Source organism: Vulpes vulpes, chromosome 6 (genome assembly GCF_048418805.1).
Source record: "Vulpes vulpes isolate BD-2025 chromosome 6, VulVul3, whole genome shotgun sequence".
NCBI classification, from domain to species: Eukaryota; Metazoa; Chordata; class Mammalia; order Carnivora; family Canidae; genus Vulpes; species Vulpes vulpes.
In genome coordinates this window covers 77,214,170-77,230,398 of record NC_132785.1, presented here as the reverse complement: position 1 = coordinate 77,230,398, position 16,229 = coordinate 77,214,170, and the positions used below count along the sequence as shown (strand labels likewise).

At 33.9% G+C, this 16,229-nt stretch overlaps 2 protein-coding genes across 3 annotated transcripts in view; one reads left to right on the top strand and one right to left on the bottom strand.

The window, feature by feature from the left end:
- Nucleotides 1-15,596, top strand: part of FOXA1 (forkhead box A1) — a 34,388-nt gene extending 18,792 nt beyond the window's left edge. The window contains exon 3 of the mRNA XM_072761443.1: nucleotides 15,498-15,596. Coding sequence (XP_072617544.1) covers nucleotides 15,498-15,502 — 5 coding nt within the window. The 3' untranslated portion in view covers nucleotides 15,503-15,596. The remainder of the gene's footprint in view (nucleotides 1-15,497) is intronic.
- MIPOL1 (mirror-image polydactyly 1) overlaps nucleotides 11,398-16,229 on the bottom strand; it is a 323,462-nt gene continuing 318,630 nt past the window's right edge. Inside the window, exon 11 of one of the 2 annotated variants that reach the window (XM_072761454.1) lies at nucleotides 11,398-14,623. In XM_072761454.1, coding sequence (XP_072617555.1) covers nucleotides 14,596-14,623 — 28 coding nt within the window. In that variant the 3' untranslated portion in view covers nucleotides 11,398-14,595. The remainder of the gene's footprint in view (nucleotides 14,624-16,229) is intronic. The other variant, XM_072761446.1, reaches the window with a different exon arrangement.

Sequence of the window (16,229 nt, the reverse complement as noted above, 5' to 3'; positions counted from 1 at the left end):
ATGCATCCCTCTTATTGCCCATACATCCAAAATTGGTTAATATGCCTTATCAATACCCCCATTACCCCAGCCTTTCTTTCTTTGACATCCCAAATGTCACAATTTTAGTCCATACTACTGTCCACTATTTTTAAAATGGCCTCCAGAATCTTGTTGGCCAATTTATGTTTGTACACTATTCCTAGCCTAATATTTCTGAGCAATAGGTTTCAGTGAACAAAAATAAGTCCTAACCTCTTGAGGCCAGAGCTTTCACAGAAGTAAAATTAGGAATTACATATGAATAAATAGCATGATTTTCTCCTCTTGTAAAAGATAAATGTCATTGCTCCACACATGGAGTGGGGAGACCAAGAATGCCTTGGTCACTATGGGATTGTGTTTCGTGTGTTGGGATATATTTCAGAGATATCGAGAAGGTGAGGTACATTTAGAAGATTCTTGGTTAGAGGAGAACTGGACCACATCCTGTGAAAGATGGTTTAGACTGAGGATGTTTGACTACAGAATAAAACATTTCTGATACATTGGAAGGTACTATAATTATTTCAAGCATAGGTGAGAGAAATTAGAATTATTTATTGTGTGTCATTGTAGAGGGCAGAATTGGGGCCAGGAGGTAGAAATTCAAGAAGATGATAGATTATTGCTCAATATATAAGAACATTTATAGCATGGTTATAGATAGAGTAGGTTACCTCAGAAAATAGTGAACTTCTCAACATTAAACTCAAGTGTAGATTAGATGAGCATTCGGGTAAACATTTTCCTCAAATTTGTGCTTTATTTAGCTGTGATCATTCAACTTTCAATTATAATAGATGTGTTTCTTTTGAACAAAGTAAACTGTTTATTACATGTATTCTATTTTTCCTTAAACAGTAAATACCCATTTATCTTATTTCACACATTTACCCTTTCCAGTGCTCTCATTTTTTCCTGTGCTACTATGATTCCATCTGGGATCACTTTCCATTTGCCTAACCAACTCTCCTTAGGATTTCTTTTAGTGGAGCTCTGTTTATGATATTCTCTCATTTTCTTCTGGGCATTTATTTCTAGGTTGTTGATTTTTTTTACTCTCTGAACTTTAAAGGTTTTTTAAAATTTATTTCATTTTATTTTTTCATTTCATTCCAGTTTCTATTTCTCTGAGTAGCTAACTGTGATTCCTTATTACTATTTTGGAATTAATATATCTTTTTATTCTTTTCTTTTTAAAGTCTGATAATTCTAAAAATCTGGGGCATCGCTGGGTCTGATTCTATTGACTATTTTATCTTTTCACATGGTCCTTTTTCTTTTTAATGTGTCTTGTTTTTTGTTTGTTTTCTTTTTAAAAAGCATTAAATGTCAAATATTATATACAAAAGAGCAATCGAAACTGAGGTAAATGTCCAAAATGGGAATACCTCTTCTTTTGTCAGGTTGTTTGTGTGAGCATTTAATCGAATTTAGTCAGCATTTGAGGTGAGTTGGGTCTTGTGGTTGCTACAGTTATCTTTAGTGTACCATGGATTTAAAAATTTTCCAGTGATGCACTGGGTTGCTACTCTCTTGTATTCAGTGTGAAGCTTAGAGAACTGGAGGTGTTTTTTTTAATTCTCAGTTTCTCTGCTCCTACCCTCAGACTTTAGCATGTTCTTTGTGCTTGCAGCATAGAGGGAGTCTGTTTCCATGTTTTTATTCCTCCCAGAAGTACATGGCTCTTACCTGCTACTAGATGCAAGGATCATAGTGGGACAAGGGAGGGCTTTTCAGCTCTCTAGCTCCCATCTTAGTCTTAGGCAGGCCCTGTGCATCTCCTCCTGTGGCAGACAGACTCCTATTCAATACAGGGTCTAGAACATAGGCAAATTCCCTACCCCTTCCTCTAAATTCCACCTTGTGTGTCTTAGGTGTGAGTTTGGGAAGATCACTTTGATATAGTGGAAGCTACTCTATTTACAGTATTGTTACTCCTATGGCATAGCTTTCCCAGGATCTGACTCAAAAGCTGAGATTCTCCTCTTTGGTGAGACTTGCACTCCAATTTTTGTCTCCTCAGCATCATGGGACTGGCAAATTCTCTTCTTAATTTTTTTTATCTTTTTAGTAAATGGTTTTTACTTGGTTTTTCTGTGAATTTGTATTTTGTCCAAGTTTTATAATTATTCTCAGTCAGTGAATTAATCTGATTTTAGCAACTCTGTTATAGTCAGAAGCAGAAGATTTTTCCTTACTATATTCTAAACCTTAGCCCCTAACTATCAAATCTTGGCATTTTTTGTGATATTGTCTTAATTATCTTATATTCAAACCTCAAATTAACTCTCCTATCCATATTTTAGGAACTAGTGTTATGGTAGCATTAATTTTTTGGTAAATAACCACAGGGAGCCTGTTTCTCCCTCTGCCTATGTCTCTCCCTCTCTCTGGGTGTCTCTCATGAATAAATAAATACAATCTTAAAATAAAATAAAAATAAAATAAAATAAAATAAAATAAAATAAAATAAAATAAAATAAAATGGATGCCTGTGTGGCTCAGTGATTGAGCGTCTGCCTTTGGCTCAGGATGTGATCTGGGAGACCTAGGATCAAGTCCAGCATTGGGATCTCCACAGGGAGCCTGATTCTCTCTCTGCCTATGTCTCTGACTCTCTCTCCGTGTCTCTCATGAATAAATAAATAAAATCTTAAAAAAAATTTTCCTGTAAATTTGGTTGATTTGTCAATAAAGATCATGTGGTTATATATTGTAATTCTAGAAAAGTTGAGTATCTTGGTACTATTTAATTCATTATATTTGTTTTACCTAAAGGGCAGAAAACCACAGATTAACATCACCATGAAAAGCAAACCTTCACGTTAAGAATACAGATCAGTGTATGGGATTTGTGCTGAATATTACACTATTTGGATTAGCTAATATCCTTAACAGAGGACTCTCATAGGGAGGCAAGTTGGATAAATACAATTTGATTCAAATTACTTTAGTGATTGAACAATCTATAGAAAATAAGTGTAGTGATACACAAATCCAGGTTAATTAAAATAAACAAACAAACAAAAAACCCTCCCTTAAAAACAGATTTTAAGCTGGGTTCTAGATAGTTGGAGTGATAGTAAACTATGCTGATGGGAGTAAAGAGGTAGAATGTTCTAGAAGTGAAGCACATTTTATTTTTTAAAATATTTATGTATTTATTTTAGAGAGAGTGGATGTGTGTGAGCATATGTGGAGGGAGAAGGGGTAGAGGAACAGGTTGAGAGGGAATCTTAAGCAGGCTCCATTCCCCGTGCAGAGCCCACCATGGGGCTCAATCTCACAACCCTGAGATCGTAAGCTGAGACAAAACTAAGAGTCTGACACAACCGACTGAGCCATCTAGGCGCCCTAGTGAAGCACATTTTAAACTAAAGATTGTTGACAAATAGAAAGAAGATGTAAGATTAGGGAAGAAATGGAAATGTGTTAACTTTAATACCATGAAGTTTTTATAATGACTACAGAAAGAGGAAGGCTTTGAAAAAATATAATCTGGGTTGAAATTCACAGCTAACATACATTTCAACATGGGTTGAAAGAAGGAAGTGACTGTAGTTGAGTGACTCTTAAAAAGGAAGTTGTAGTATAGTCACCCACTAAGTGAGTAGTCATGGAGGTAAAGTAAAGGACTTGATTAATATTATAGCTTCTGGAATCTTTCAGTAGAATGCATGGAGCTGAAGACAGAGAAGAATTTAAGAGAATAAATAGAAGGAAGCCAAATACTGTTTAAAAAATGCCATTTTAAGACAGTTAAAGTGAGTAAGTGACTAATTGCATATTTCATGGCAGGGAGGATAAAAAGAACTGGGTGATTCTTTGTTTAACTGAACTTCAGGGGTTGGCTCTCCATTTGAGATTAATTTATTCATTAATGCAATCAACATATTTGTTACACAATTACTAGTGTAAAGCATTGTAATAGATACTTCTGGAGCTATAGTAGATAGGAGTCTGATAGGAGTGGTGAGATAAAATAGTTATTCAATTGTGGGAAAAAAGTAGAAAATGGTCATTTCCGTTTCTGGCACATAGTTGGTATTCAGTAAAGTTTTGTTGAATGAATAGCATAGAGACACACATATAAAAACTGAGGTTGAGAAGAAAGTATTGGGAAGATCAAAAAAGGCTTTTATAGGAAATATGACAAGTGAGTAAGACCATAAATGTCAGGCAGGATTTAGATGTGAGGTAGCAGGGAGTAGGCAATTCCACGTGAAGGTAACAGTGTCAGGAAGTGGAAGCCGGATTCAGTGTGTATAGAGAGGAAGGTGAAGTTGAAGCATGAAAGAGGGTACAGGAAGATAAAGCTGAGAAAGTGGCTGGAACAAAAGGCTGGAGAGGGCTGTGATTGCTCTAAGAAATTTGGTTTATTCAGTAGGTAATGTTTAGCATTAGAAAGATAAGTATAGATAATAAAATATTTGAATCACTTGAGGATATAGGTTAGAGGTACAAAGAGAAATAATAAGAAAGATGGAGGAGAGAGAGGAAAGAAAAAGTTTTATCTGTGTATACTTGGCAATCGAGATTGTGAAGCTCCAAGATAGAAAGGAGGAATAGAAGAATCAAAGATCAAAGACACGATGCAAAGGTGTAGATCTGACGCTCCAAATGGTAGGGCTCTTTCTGGAAGGGTTCATGTTACTGAGCTTATAGAGATGGAATGCAATGTATTCACTAACACCCAGGGGAAAAAATCCATTACTAACAATAGTGCTTAATTGTGCTGTGCAATGTGAAATTCTTTATTAAATATATACAGAGGCAGCAAGCAAGAAGAGTTAGGAAATTACCTGGGAAAAACAGCCTGCTTTCACTGTCTCCATTTCTCCATTTTTCATTCACTCCTTAATTGTCTGCAATTTGGATTTTGTGTCTTATTAGAGTAGAAATTGCTCTCATGAAAGTCACCATGGACTCCTTAATTGCCAATCCCAATGGCACTTAACTAACACCATTTCCTCTGGGAAGCCTTCCTTAATCTCATTGGCAGGGCAAGATGCCCTTTCACCTGTTCTGCTAAAGCATTCTGAACTTACCTTTATTATGGTACCTACCATACTGTCTTATATAATTACTTATAGCTACATCATTCCCTCTGGACTATGATGATTTCCATGAGGCAGAAACTGTCTGATTTAACTTTGTATCCTTAGCACCCTGGTATGGTTTTGTCTGAATTATTGATAAACACAAACAATAAAAACCCCTCTAGTATCTCTTTCAAGTACATCTTATCAAGATGTGCTTTAGAAAAATACCTAAGACTTCCACCTATAATCAGAATAGAAACATTTCCTCCGAGAATATTACTTTCACCTTTACTTGTACTAAAAGTTATGTTAGTCATTAAATGATTAATATATTAATAAGGCTTAATTTTTTTACAACTGATACTCTTATCCCCTAACCCTCATCCATTGCCACAGTCTTGTTATCCATACTTTTTGTGACTCAATCACATTGTGATTTCTTTAGGTAAGTAATATTTTGAATTAGCTAAATATTTTTAAGTGTCTCTTATGCTCAGTATGTTCTAGTTAGCTCTGGGGTTTCAAAGATAGATAAGAATTAATAAAAATAAATAACTTCCATGGAATTTATGGTATTTTTTATTATTTCTAATTTCATCTAACACTAGTAACATAGCTCCTGGTCAATAAGGATGCTTCAATATCTTATTATTCTAATTGTTCTCTTACAACCTTATATCTGTGAAATTTAATATATGAAGATTACCCTTGTCTACCTTTTTATAAACACATACACACACACTTAACCACTTTTATCCAATTTTGCAAATCATTCGGGATTTTACCAACATTGCTTCATGTGGCAGTTTGGAATTATCTTTGGTTTTCTCTCCCTTTTACTCCCTTAATTCATTTTTTGCTAAATTGTTCCTTCCTATAATTTACAAAGTCCACGCTTTTAATTTTTTTCTTTGATTTTGGTTAACATCTGCCTCTTTAATCTTATACTTATCATCACTTCTCCCATTATCTTGTTCATTGGCGTTTTGAACATTTTACTGCTGTGAAAGATATTCCTATGTCTATCTTATGGTAGGACCATGGATGAATGATATAACTATATAGGCATCTGTTATATATACCATGAAGATAGTCATCTAAAATCATCGTTGGAAAAATTGGGGGGGACAGTATTTAGCAAGGCAGCAGAGTGTATAGCCCTGTTACCTTTTAAGAAAGTTTGTATCAAATTAGCATCTAATGCAGTGCAAAGTCCAAGAGGACCAAGAAGTTTAGTCTGAGAGATAAATTAAAATATTCCAATTTTCAATTCATTGTTCCATGTGAATTTATAATTTCCATGAAAAATGATACATATTATGAATTTAAATAACAATGAGGGTATGTAAAAGTGTCGAGTGCCTAAGACTAAGCTTCAATGATTTGTCACATGAGGGTTGGTCAGGGTGGAACCAATAAATGTAGTTGGAGCTGAGGTGGAGAGCAATGATGCTGTGATTTGATATTACTTGTGATAAATGTCCTAATGTCCTAAATATATTATGTATATATTCCATATTTTTTAAAAAAGCATCCATCAAACTAATTTCAATATTATAGTATATATTATAAAATATATTATAATAAATACATTTTAAATATTTTATTAATTTATTTATTTGAGAGAGAAAGAGAGAGAGAGATGAAGAGAGCACAAGCATGGGGAGGGGCAGAGGGAAAGGGAGAAGCAGATGCCCCACTGAGCAGGGAGCCTGATGTGGAGCTGTATCCAGGGCCCTGGGGCATGACCAGAGCCAAAGGCAGATTCTTAACTGACAGAACCACCCAGGTGTTCCTCAATATTATAGTTTAAGTGAAATATGCTATGTAATAATGAAATATGTGACAAATTCACACATATGTGAATTTTTTTTGTTAAGAAATTTTCAATTTAATAATTCTGAAGATAGGTCTTTGTATTTTAAGCAATCTTTACAACCAGTATGGGGGTCAAACTTAGAACCCCTAGAGATGAAGAGTTGCATGCTCTACTGAATGAGCCAGCCAGACTGCCTCACGATGATAGTAGTTTTGAGCGGTGGAGTTGAGTATGTGTTCATTTTAAGAATTATGTTTGCCACTAAGTATTGCATGCAAATGATGAATCACTAAATCCTACCTCTGAAACTAATAATACAGTATATGTTAATTAAATTAAATTTAAAGAAAAAATTTTAAAAATAGAAATTACTTTCTTTTGTTAAAAGAACATATTTATTTATTAAATAAAAATCTAAGTTTATATTTAAATTTTGGTGTGTGATTTTTCCTTAATGTAACAAGAAGTCAATGAAGGAAAAACCACTTGGATAATTACAAATTCGTTGGTAGATGCTATTCAAGAAACTAAGCATTCGTATAAGCAGTATTTTTTAAAAAATATCAACTTAAATATGTTTTTGGGTAACACTTTCCTTGATGTTTATAAGCAAATAGTTTGTTATGATGGGGGAAGCACCAATAAGGGTTTTGCTTTTGCTTTTGCTTTTAAAAAGGAGCGTTGGGACATCTACGGATTTAGATACAGTGAAAGCATTGCAAAGACTTTGCAAAGAGACTGAAAGAAAACAAAGGTCTTGAGAATTGGTCTTTCAAATTTACCTCACCATCATTCCTAATGTAGACTTTTATCTCAATTATTTTTCACTTCTAACAAAGTATAAAGTATGCATACACGACAATGCTAGTAACAGTATTTTAGAGAAGATTTTTAAGAAATACATTTTTTTTAGGAAATAAAATATACTTTACAATATGCCATTTGTTAAAACAACATATGTGAGCATAAGCTGGCTGTACATTTATTTAATTTCAGAGATCAGAATGAACATGTGACCTAAAATCACTTCTTAAAAGCAAAGCGAAATTGTTTGCCACAATTATTTTAATATATTTCTCTACTGAGATAAATTTTAAACTCAGGAAATCACGGCTTGGAATGGGAAGAGTTAAAAAACATGAGGCAACAGTAACCCCATTTAGATAAGGGGTAGATGGGTGGAGCCAGGGAACAATACACTAAAGTGCTTTTCTTTCACAGATCTTGGTTCAAATTAAGGTTAAATTCCAAAGGAGGATGTGTTTTCCCCATATGGAGTCTTAAAGGACATGCCTTTGTTTCTAGCTTCCCAGAGAAGATATATGTTAACACAAACAAAGTATTTCATAATAAATTTAACTTTTATAGAGTGACTAATGCCCTGTGAAGATAAGGTACACTCTCAGTCACCTGGGTTTTAATCCAGGCTGCAGAAATTATGCCAAGGGCCCACTGACAAAACTTGATTCCTTTGGAGAGGATGGCGGTAACTTGGTGGGGAACGGAAAGGGTCTTGATTTTTAAAGTCTCATTGGAATGACTCTCCCTTCCTCACTGTGAACACAGTTTAGCATTTATGTACTTTGGAAGGACAAAAAGGTGAGGTAAGCCTGCCAAAATTTGAACCTGTGTTTCTGGGAACTTGTTAGTAGGTCAACTGTTACAAATAGAAGAGAAACTGCAAAGGAGTAGTGGGCGCTAGAAACCTGGCAATTGGACTACATAGAGCTTTATTAAAGCCTTCATGTGATTCCTTCCAGATCTCAAGGGAGGTGACATGAAGTTTAAAATGCCACAGAAGATCACTGTTATTCAATCAAATCAGACTTTGGTGGGGAGTAGGGGTGAGAGGTAGAACAGCATAGAAAGACACAACTCTTTTCTGATAGAATTACTTACTTTACAGTTAACAGAAAAGGATATCTTTAAAAATGTACTTGTTAACAATAATTTATTAATCCATCTTTTCCTTTTAAGAAAGACATATTAGTTGTATATACTGCTTTTCTTTCCTTTTCCCCTTCCTTTTATCTTTATATTATCCTTTATTAACTAGAGGCTTAATTCCTAAATCCTTATTCTTGCAAAATGTGTGGCTAGGTTATTCATTCATGGACCGTATACGATCCTGTTCCATGTACAAATTCTATTAACTTCAATTGAAGATGTAAAAATTAGTCTTGTGACATGAGGGAAAGGAGGGTTTCCTCAGAAGAGAATCCTTTCTGAGAAAGGGAAACAAAAATGTATTTGTGCCAATTATATCAGACATATCTGACTACACAGAACACAAGGTCTAATTTATTTTTTATATTTATGAATTCATCTTTGATGAGTTACAAAATCTATCTAAAAATTAAATAAAATAGAGCAGCATTTCCCCTTCTTTCTCTACTCACTAAAAAAAGGAGACACTGACATAGAAAAAAACTTGATTTTAAGTTGCTTTATGAGAATTTTTGAAACATGTCTTTGCCTTATTGATCTACAGGTCAGTAATATTGATCTAGACAAAATTTATTTTCATAATTTATTCCAAGCAACTCAGATCTTGGCTAATTTCCGTCTTGTGCTCCAAATTAAAAACAAACAAACAAAACATCAAAAAACCCCATCACACTTTTTTCCTCTTTTTTGTGGTAGCCAGTGGCTAGGAAAAGAAAACTTTTCTGACTCTAGACTGCTAGACAAGAGTAATGGGATGAGGTTTCTCTTCTCAGGAAATGTAATACCAAGTCCAAATTTCAGAAATCAATTAACTATTCAGAGAGGAGCACCACAAGGGGGCAGGTGAATCCAGGCTAGGTCCTAGGTGAGAGGGTCTTAGTATTGGGACTACCGGTCAAAGGAGGGGAAAGATGAAATGAAAATTAGAAACAACTCTAAAGATAATATTTCTTCACAAACATAAGCTCTTAGATCTGGACCATCCAAGTGAAGTCTTATTTAGAATATATCCAAAGACATTAACTACAATATACCAAGGAAATAAATGAAAGAGACCAAATCAATGTAGTAATACACTGAAAGTGATTCCTATGTCTACAAAGGCCAATAGCATGGTTTTATCAAGAAGAGAAAGACTGTAGCTGAGAAGAAATCCAAAATTTACTACAGAGCAGTTAGGGTATGCAGTGAAAATAAACTATAACTAGATAGGCAAAATATCAAATAATTAGAAAGATATATGAGAAGATACCTTTGCTTCAAAGTGATTTTGATAACCAACAATGTCATAGCAGAAGCATAAACTTTGAATAATAGAGCTATTATAATTTTTCCCCTGCTCAAAAGTTGAGAAATTAATTTCAGCACTTTAGAGAAAGATAAATGCTGCTTAAAAAGGTTATCTAGAGTCTGCGTTGATTTTCACTGGAAATTAAACTTAGCTTACCAATAGGAGGCAAAAATGGAATTTTTGAAAAGTTAGTTATTCTAAACAAATATTTTAAAAGTGACGCCAAACATCCTCTGTGAGGATGTCAATTGAATGTCTTCAATGGCCGACATATATACATACCTACTGTGCAAAGTAGCCAAGATTAATTCTACTTGGTATGGCTGGAAATTATAACCGTCCTCCCTTTCAAACCTTACTAAAGAAACACATTTAATTATTTGACATGGATAGATAGTACATCATTTATCTTTTACAGTTAAAATTAAATGCAGAGACAGTTATAGCATAATGTGTAGTATAATATAGCATATTACAATGTATAGTATAAAATAATAGCATAATATATAATAAAGTATGTACATTTTGTCTCTTACTGTTAGTCTTTATTTAGTCTATAATAACAGTTAGAATCTTTACAATGAGCATTTAAATGTCTTCTCTCATTTATGATCAAATTAACTTATTTAGGACCCTACAACAGTTTTCTATAGTAATAACATAGAAGTCACTTCTAATAGAAATCTATTGATTGAAGAGGTCATCTTCTAATAGATTTTGGGCATGCTAGATTTTAGAACTTGGGTCACCAAGTTGAGTGATCTGTTATACAATGATACATTTTGGTTTTATGATACTGCAGGACTTGGTGTTACATAACACTAACCAGATGTTTAAGCCTATTTCTAAAGCAAAGCTTTGAACTCAAATGTAAACGCCCATTTTTATGTCACCTTAACAAAGTCTATTTTTCTGAAATTCACTCAGTCTTGTCGTCATGTGTATATAGATATACACACATACACAAAATACACTCAGGCACATAAGCTCATACACACATCTGTGTATACACACACATACATACATGATGCAATCCATCGGTGATATTTTACGTTAGTTTTTCTCCTCTTTTCAGCCTGTTAATTAGCTTTCTCTTCCTTGTCTTTCTTTATTCCAAGTAATCCAGAATCCTCATAGGCTTTGTCACCTAAAGGACATGGAGGCAGCTTCTGCAATGCTTGAAATAATAATGCTTGGATTTGTCAATGTGAAAAGTTGGATGGCTTTTAAAAGCTGACCAGTCCAGGGCTATTTGCACATAGTAGACATTCGATAAATATTTGTTGATTTGATTTATTCTAGGGTAAAGAACTGGGTAACAACTCTTTTTTCTTCACTCATGTACTATGGCTAATCCTGTGTACAAATGCATTTATGAGTAAATATTAATGGTCATGCTCATTAAAGATGTTTTAGAGAGAAAAAATACTAAGTCTTCAGGCTTTAAGGAATAGCAATGATTGGGGGTATGTGTAATAAAATACTCTAAGTAGTTATCAAATAATAGATGACAGACACCATAAAATGGGGGTCTAACTAAAGAGAATTCTGATAAATTATCTGAAAACAAAGTGGGTACCCAAGAGCTTTTGAATGAATCACATGTTGAAGGCTTAAAATTTTGACTCCACATACTAAGGCAAAGGAACTCTTAATTTAAAAAATTCAGGATAATATTTTTGTTATAAATTTAGTGAGCATATATAAGCCGCATAATATTTCCTTTGTGTATTCTTCCTTGTGATAGTCACAAGAGTGTTTATGTTTCATTGACAGTTGAGAGGCCTTGGGCATACAAAATGAAAATTACTCCTAAATTTCAAGTAATGTATAACTTTTAAAGAGTTAAACTCTATACTCCCATCATTTAGAAGAGCATAACTGATTTATTTCCTTTTCTGGTCACTAACAGTAAAAACTGTTTCTGAGCTTACAACATGTTAAGTTTTGGCTCAAGGCAAATTTACAACAGTAAGATTTATGATAAAATCTGTCAAAACATTAACCATGATGGCACAAGTTTCACCTCTTAACAGAAACAGATAGGGAAGCAGGAGCTTAGGAATGGATACATATACATTTGTACTTGAAAATATCTGCTTAGGTCACATTATTAAAGTTACTCAATTCCTTTCTTATTTTATCCAAATGTGAAAGTTCCATAAAATGACTATGTGTTTTAATTAATTGGCTTCAAAGAGATGGGAGACCCTGGGACTAAAGATGTAATTCCAAGTAAAAAATTACTAGCTAAGAGAACTTTGTATGTTCAAGACAAAAGCTAAGAATCTATATAGCATTTTCTGTTTCTTGTCTGATGAATTTAAAGAAAAATTAAGTCTTAACATAGGTCGTGTCTTAACCTTTTTGCTACTTTAAGACAAAGATGATTCATCTAGCCATGTGCCAGCCTTTAAGCACTATTCATTAAGATGATTTTAATTTTTCAACATGGTAGACAATGTTGGTAGTTTTGGTTTACTGTTGTTTGATGAGGAGCTGTGTTTCCTAGAACATTACAAATAAAATAGTGTTATTGAAAGTGACTTGCTCTGCCAGCAATTAATTACAACCAAGATAGTTAACTTTGTGTGTGGGGTACATACTAAAAACAATTTCAGAGGACACACTTTCTTGAAAATATAATTTGGCTAGCCAGGGTAGATTTATGAGAAAAAATTTTTCTTTAAGGAACTTAAAGACTTTTATTTAGTATGTTAATGTCATGGTCATACAAGTAAATGCAGTGAATATCCTATGCTTGAGTATTTCAAAAAGCCTAAGATATAACTGACCTATTTATTGGAAAATGGTATGCATTTTTTAAGCTTTAGGATTTTCATTAAACAAGTTGGATGATGAAAATTGATGGAGAATAAAGTAGAGATAAAATTAGTAACTAAATATTAAATTTTGAAACTGCTGCTTGGTGGGAAATGTTCACGCACAGTTTATTTGCTCTCAAATATCTTAAAATGTGGCTTATGTATTGAAAGAATAATATATAACCAGAAGGTAAAATATCAAGAAAGTTTATCAAAATAATCAGACATCAGAAAATTTTACTTTTCAGAAACAAGGAACTACTGAAATTGAAATCATGATTTAAAGAAGATCACAGCAATATCAGAAGCCCTCCAAACCCACCACATTGGTTTAATACGTTGCTTATCTTCTGTCTCTTTGACTGATTTTTTGACACACTTAGTTCCAGAAAGCCATTTAATTATTATTGTTGTTCAGTAAAGATTTAAATGGCCTATTATGCAGTCTGGAAATTTTGTTTAAACTTTCCAAGATAATGAAACCATGTCTTTATCATAAAGTGAAATTTCAAACTTTGACCTCTATAGGACCAGCATTTAACAGCTACACAAGGAGTTTTTATTAACAAACCAAACCGAAATCAAAACCAAACAAACAACAACAAAAAGACTGCAACTCTTTACTTTAAAGTGATTCTGGTTAAAAGTTAAAGTCTTCAGGTAATCACATTTCACTTGGTAATATGCCAGGTGCTAAGTAATTTGACATGCTAGTATATTTTAATACCACTATTTTAGGAAAGGATACTTAAATCTTAATAATTTAAAAAATCTTAATACTTTAATGCACGTATATTTTTTTTTAGAAAGACAGGTCACACAAATGTTTATAAAACAACAATATAGTTGGAAGATGTAGATTTCATCATTAACAAGAATGACTATTTAACAAGTATTTACCTGTGCAAAGAGATATGAACAATGTCTAACCTCTAGAAGCTGCATTCTAATGGGAGATAGTACAGGAATATTGAAACAAGGGGAAACTTAATAAGTGCTCTAATAGAGATGAAGAAAGAACTGTAAGGCATACAGAAGAGAGATTAGCTGTGGCTTGGTGGTGAGGTGGGGGCGGGGAATTAGGAAAAGCTTCGTGTAGGGGGTGGTGCATAAGTATTCTTGAAGGATGAATTGGATTTAAACACATGAAGGTGGATTTGACTGAGTAGAGGATTAAAAACAGTAAATGAATTAAATAGTGAAAATATAGGGTAGGAACTGAAATGGGAGAGTGGGTTTGGAACATAGCTCATAGGTATTAGTATGATAGAAGTTACTTTTATTAATTTTCTTGCCATTCATAGGAAAACAAAATAAAGTGCCAGAATTTCCAGGTACGATATGGGCAATTGTTTTTTTCTTTTTAATCCAATATGGAACAAGAAAACGTTCCTAAAATCTAGGAAACAAATATCCGAACAAAACAGTACACATTCACTTCATTCTTCGACTCTTGAAATAATGAAACCACCGTTTCTCCTACTGTAACTGAAAGACAGTATCTGCAATATTTAAATCTATAGTCTACAATAAAGCTATATTTCTGGAACTGGTTGTTGCAATTTTATTAAAGCAGAAATAAAGCGATGATTTTGACAAGATTGAAGTTTTAATTGAGACTTCGGATTTCAAAAGGTTTCCTCAGTTCTATTTGACAGGCAAGATCACATATTCCCTGAAATGAAAATATGTCATTATTGTCACCTACATGAAAGTATGCAGCTACTCTTTATAATATGACCACAGGTTAAGAAAATAAGATGCAAAAAGCAAATCTACTTTTGTAATGTGAAAAGACTGTGAGGCAAAATGTCAGAAATCAGTGTGCACATTCAAGTATAGAGTCACTCTTCACAGTAATTCTTCAAACTCTGAGAATTTAATGTCAAATTGTTTATCATTGTTCAAACTATATTTAAATTTTCTCATCCAGAATTATCTTCAGAACTGGTTTCTGAGTTGGAGAAGAAACTCAGTCCCCTCTCTTACTTAGTCACCTGTTTTTTGTTTCAAACAGTATGCTTAGAAGCAAAATGAAGCTTGGAGATTTAAAATCAAAAGTTGTCTTTAGGGAGCCAATGTGTACACAATCTATATGGGTCTGAGAAACATTCTTTGTGACATTATCAGGAGGATCTCCCTAGGCAACAACAACTGTTGGCCTGGAAGAAAAGAGCCACATAAGACAAAGTATACTTGACTAGTGCATTTGGCAGCACTCACCTTTTCAGATATTATGTAAGCTTGTCTCCTTTATTTTAGGCAAGGTTCCTAAGTTTTAAGACTTAGGTATGCATTTTGAAGTTTTTGTAACAGTAGGTATGATGTTTGAAATGAAAGTCACTTCTTAATTTAAGCTTTCTCAGATGCACGTTGGTTTATTTCTTTCTTTTGCATACGTATTACAAAGTCTACCTTTTGGAGAACAGTTGGACTCGACAGGCAAGGGCATCTAACTTCCTCAAGATACAGAAATCATATGGGTTTAATGATAAAATCCGAAATGTTGATTGCTGCTCTTTTCTCCGTCTTGCTTTGCATCGAGCCAGTGTGAAGAGTTCGTTAGCCAGAGCTTAACAACACAATGGCTGGAGGAATGGAGTTACCACACAAGTGTTTAAATTCCATGCCGGATCCCTAGCTACAACGGAGAAGAAAGTTCAAACAACAAAAACAGAGTTGCGAGGTCTGAACTTGTGTGTCACGGATACCTCTTACTCATCACCAGGCAGCTCTTATTCAGGGCCACCAGGCCCTCCCAAGCAACATGGTTAATTGAATAAGGATTCTAAACCTTTTGGCTGCAGATAAACCAAAGTGGCACATGGCTCATAACTCAAACATTTCATTTTAGGCAGCTGTTAGTTTTCTTGCCCGGGCTAATTTGGATTATTCAATCATTTTCTTTTCTTTAATGAAAAACTGCTTGTAGTTACTGGTGGGGACAAAGACCTGCAGTTATGGATCTTGGAAAGCAAATTTATTATCTACTCATTTTAATCATGTATACAAGTGATGCTAAGTTTGGAACTAAATTCAGAACATTTTATTAGTACAATTTTATCTGTGTGTGTGTGTGTGTGTGTGTTTACACATTAATAACATTCAACCCTGACTACTGTTTTCTGCTCTGATGAACCTGGAACCTCTCCCAGTAAGCAACTATAAATGCTGGACAGAAAATGACAAATATCCTCTTAAATGCTATCAACATATTTGCTAGTCAGTAAGGAATATTCAAAGGCCAAAACCTGAGGAAAACTGGGAACCTTCAACAGTTA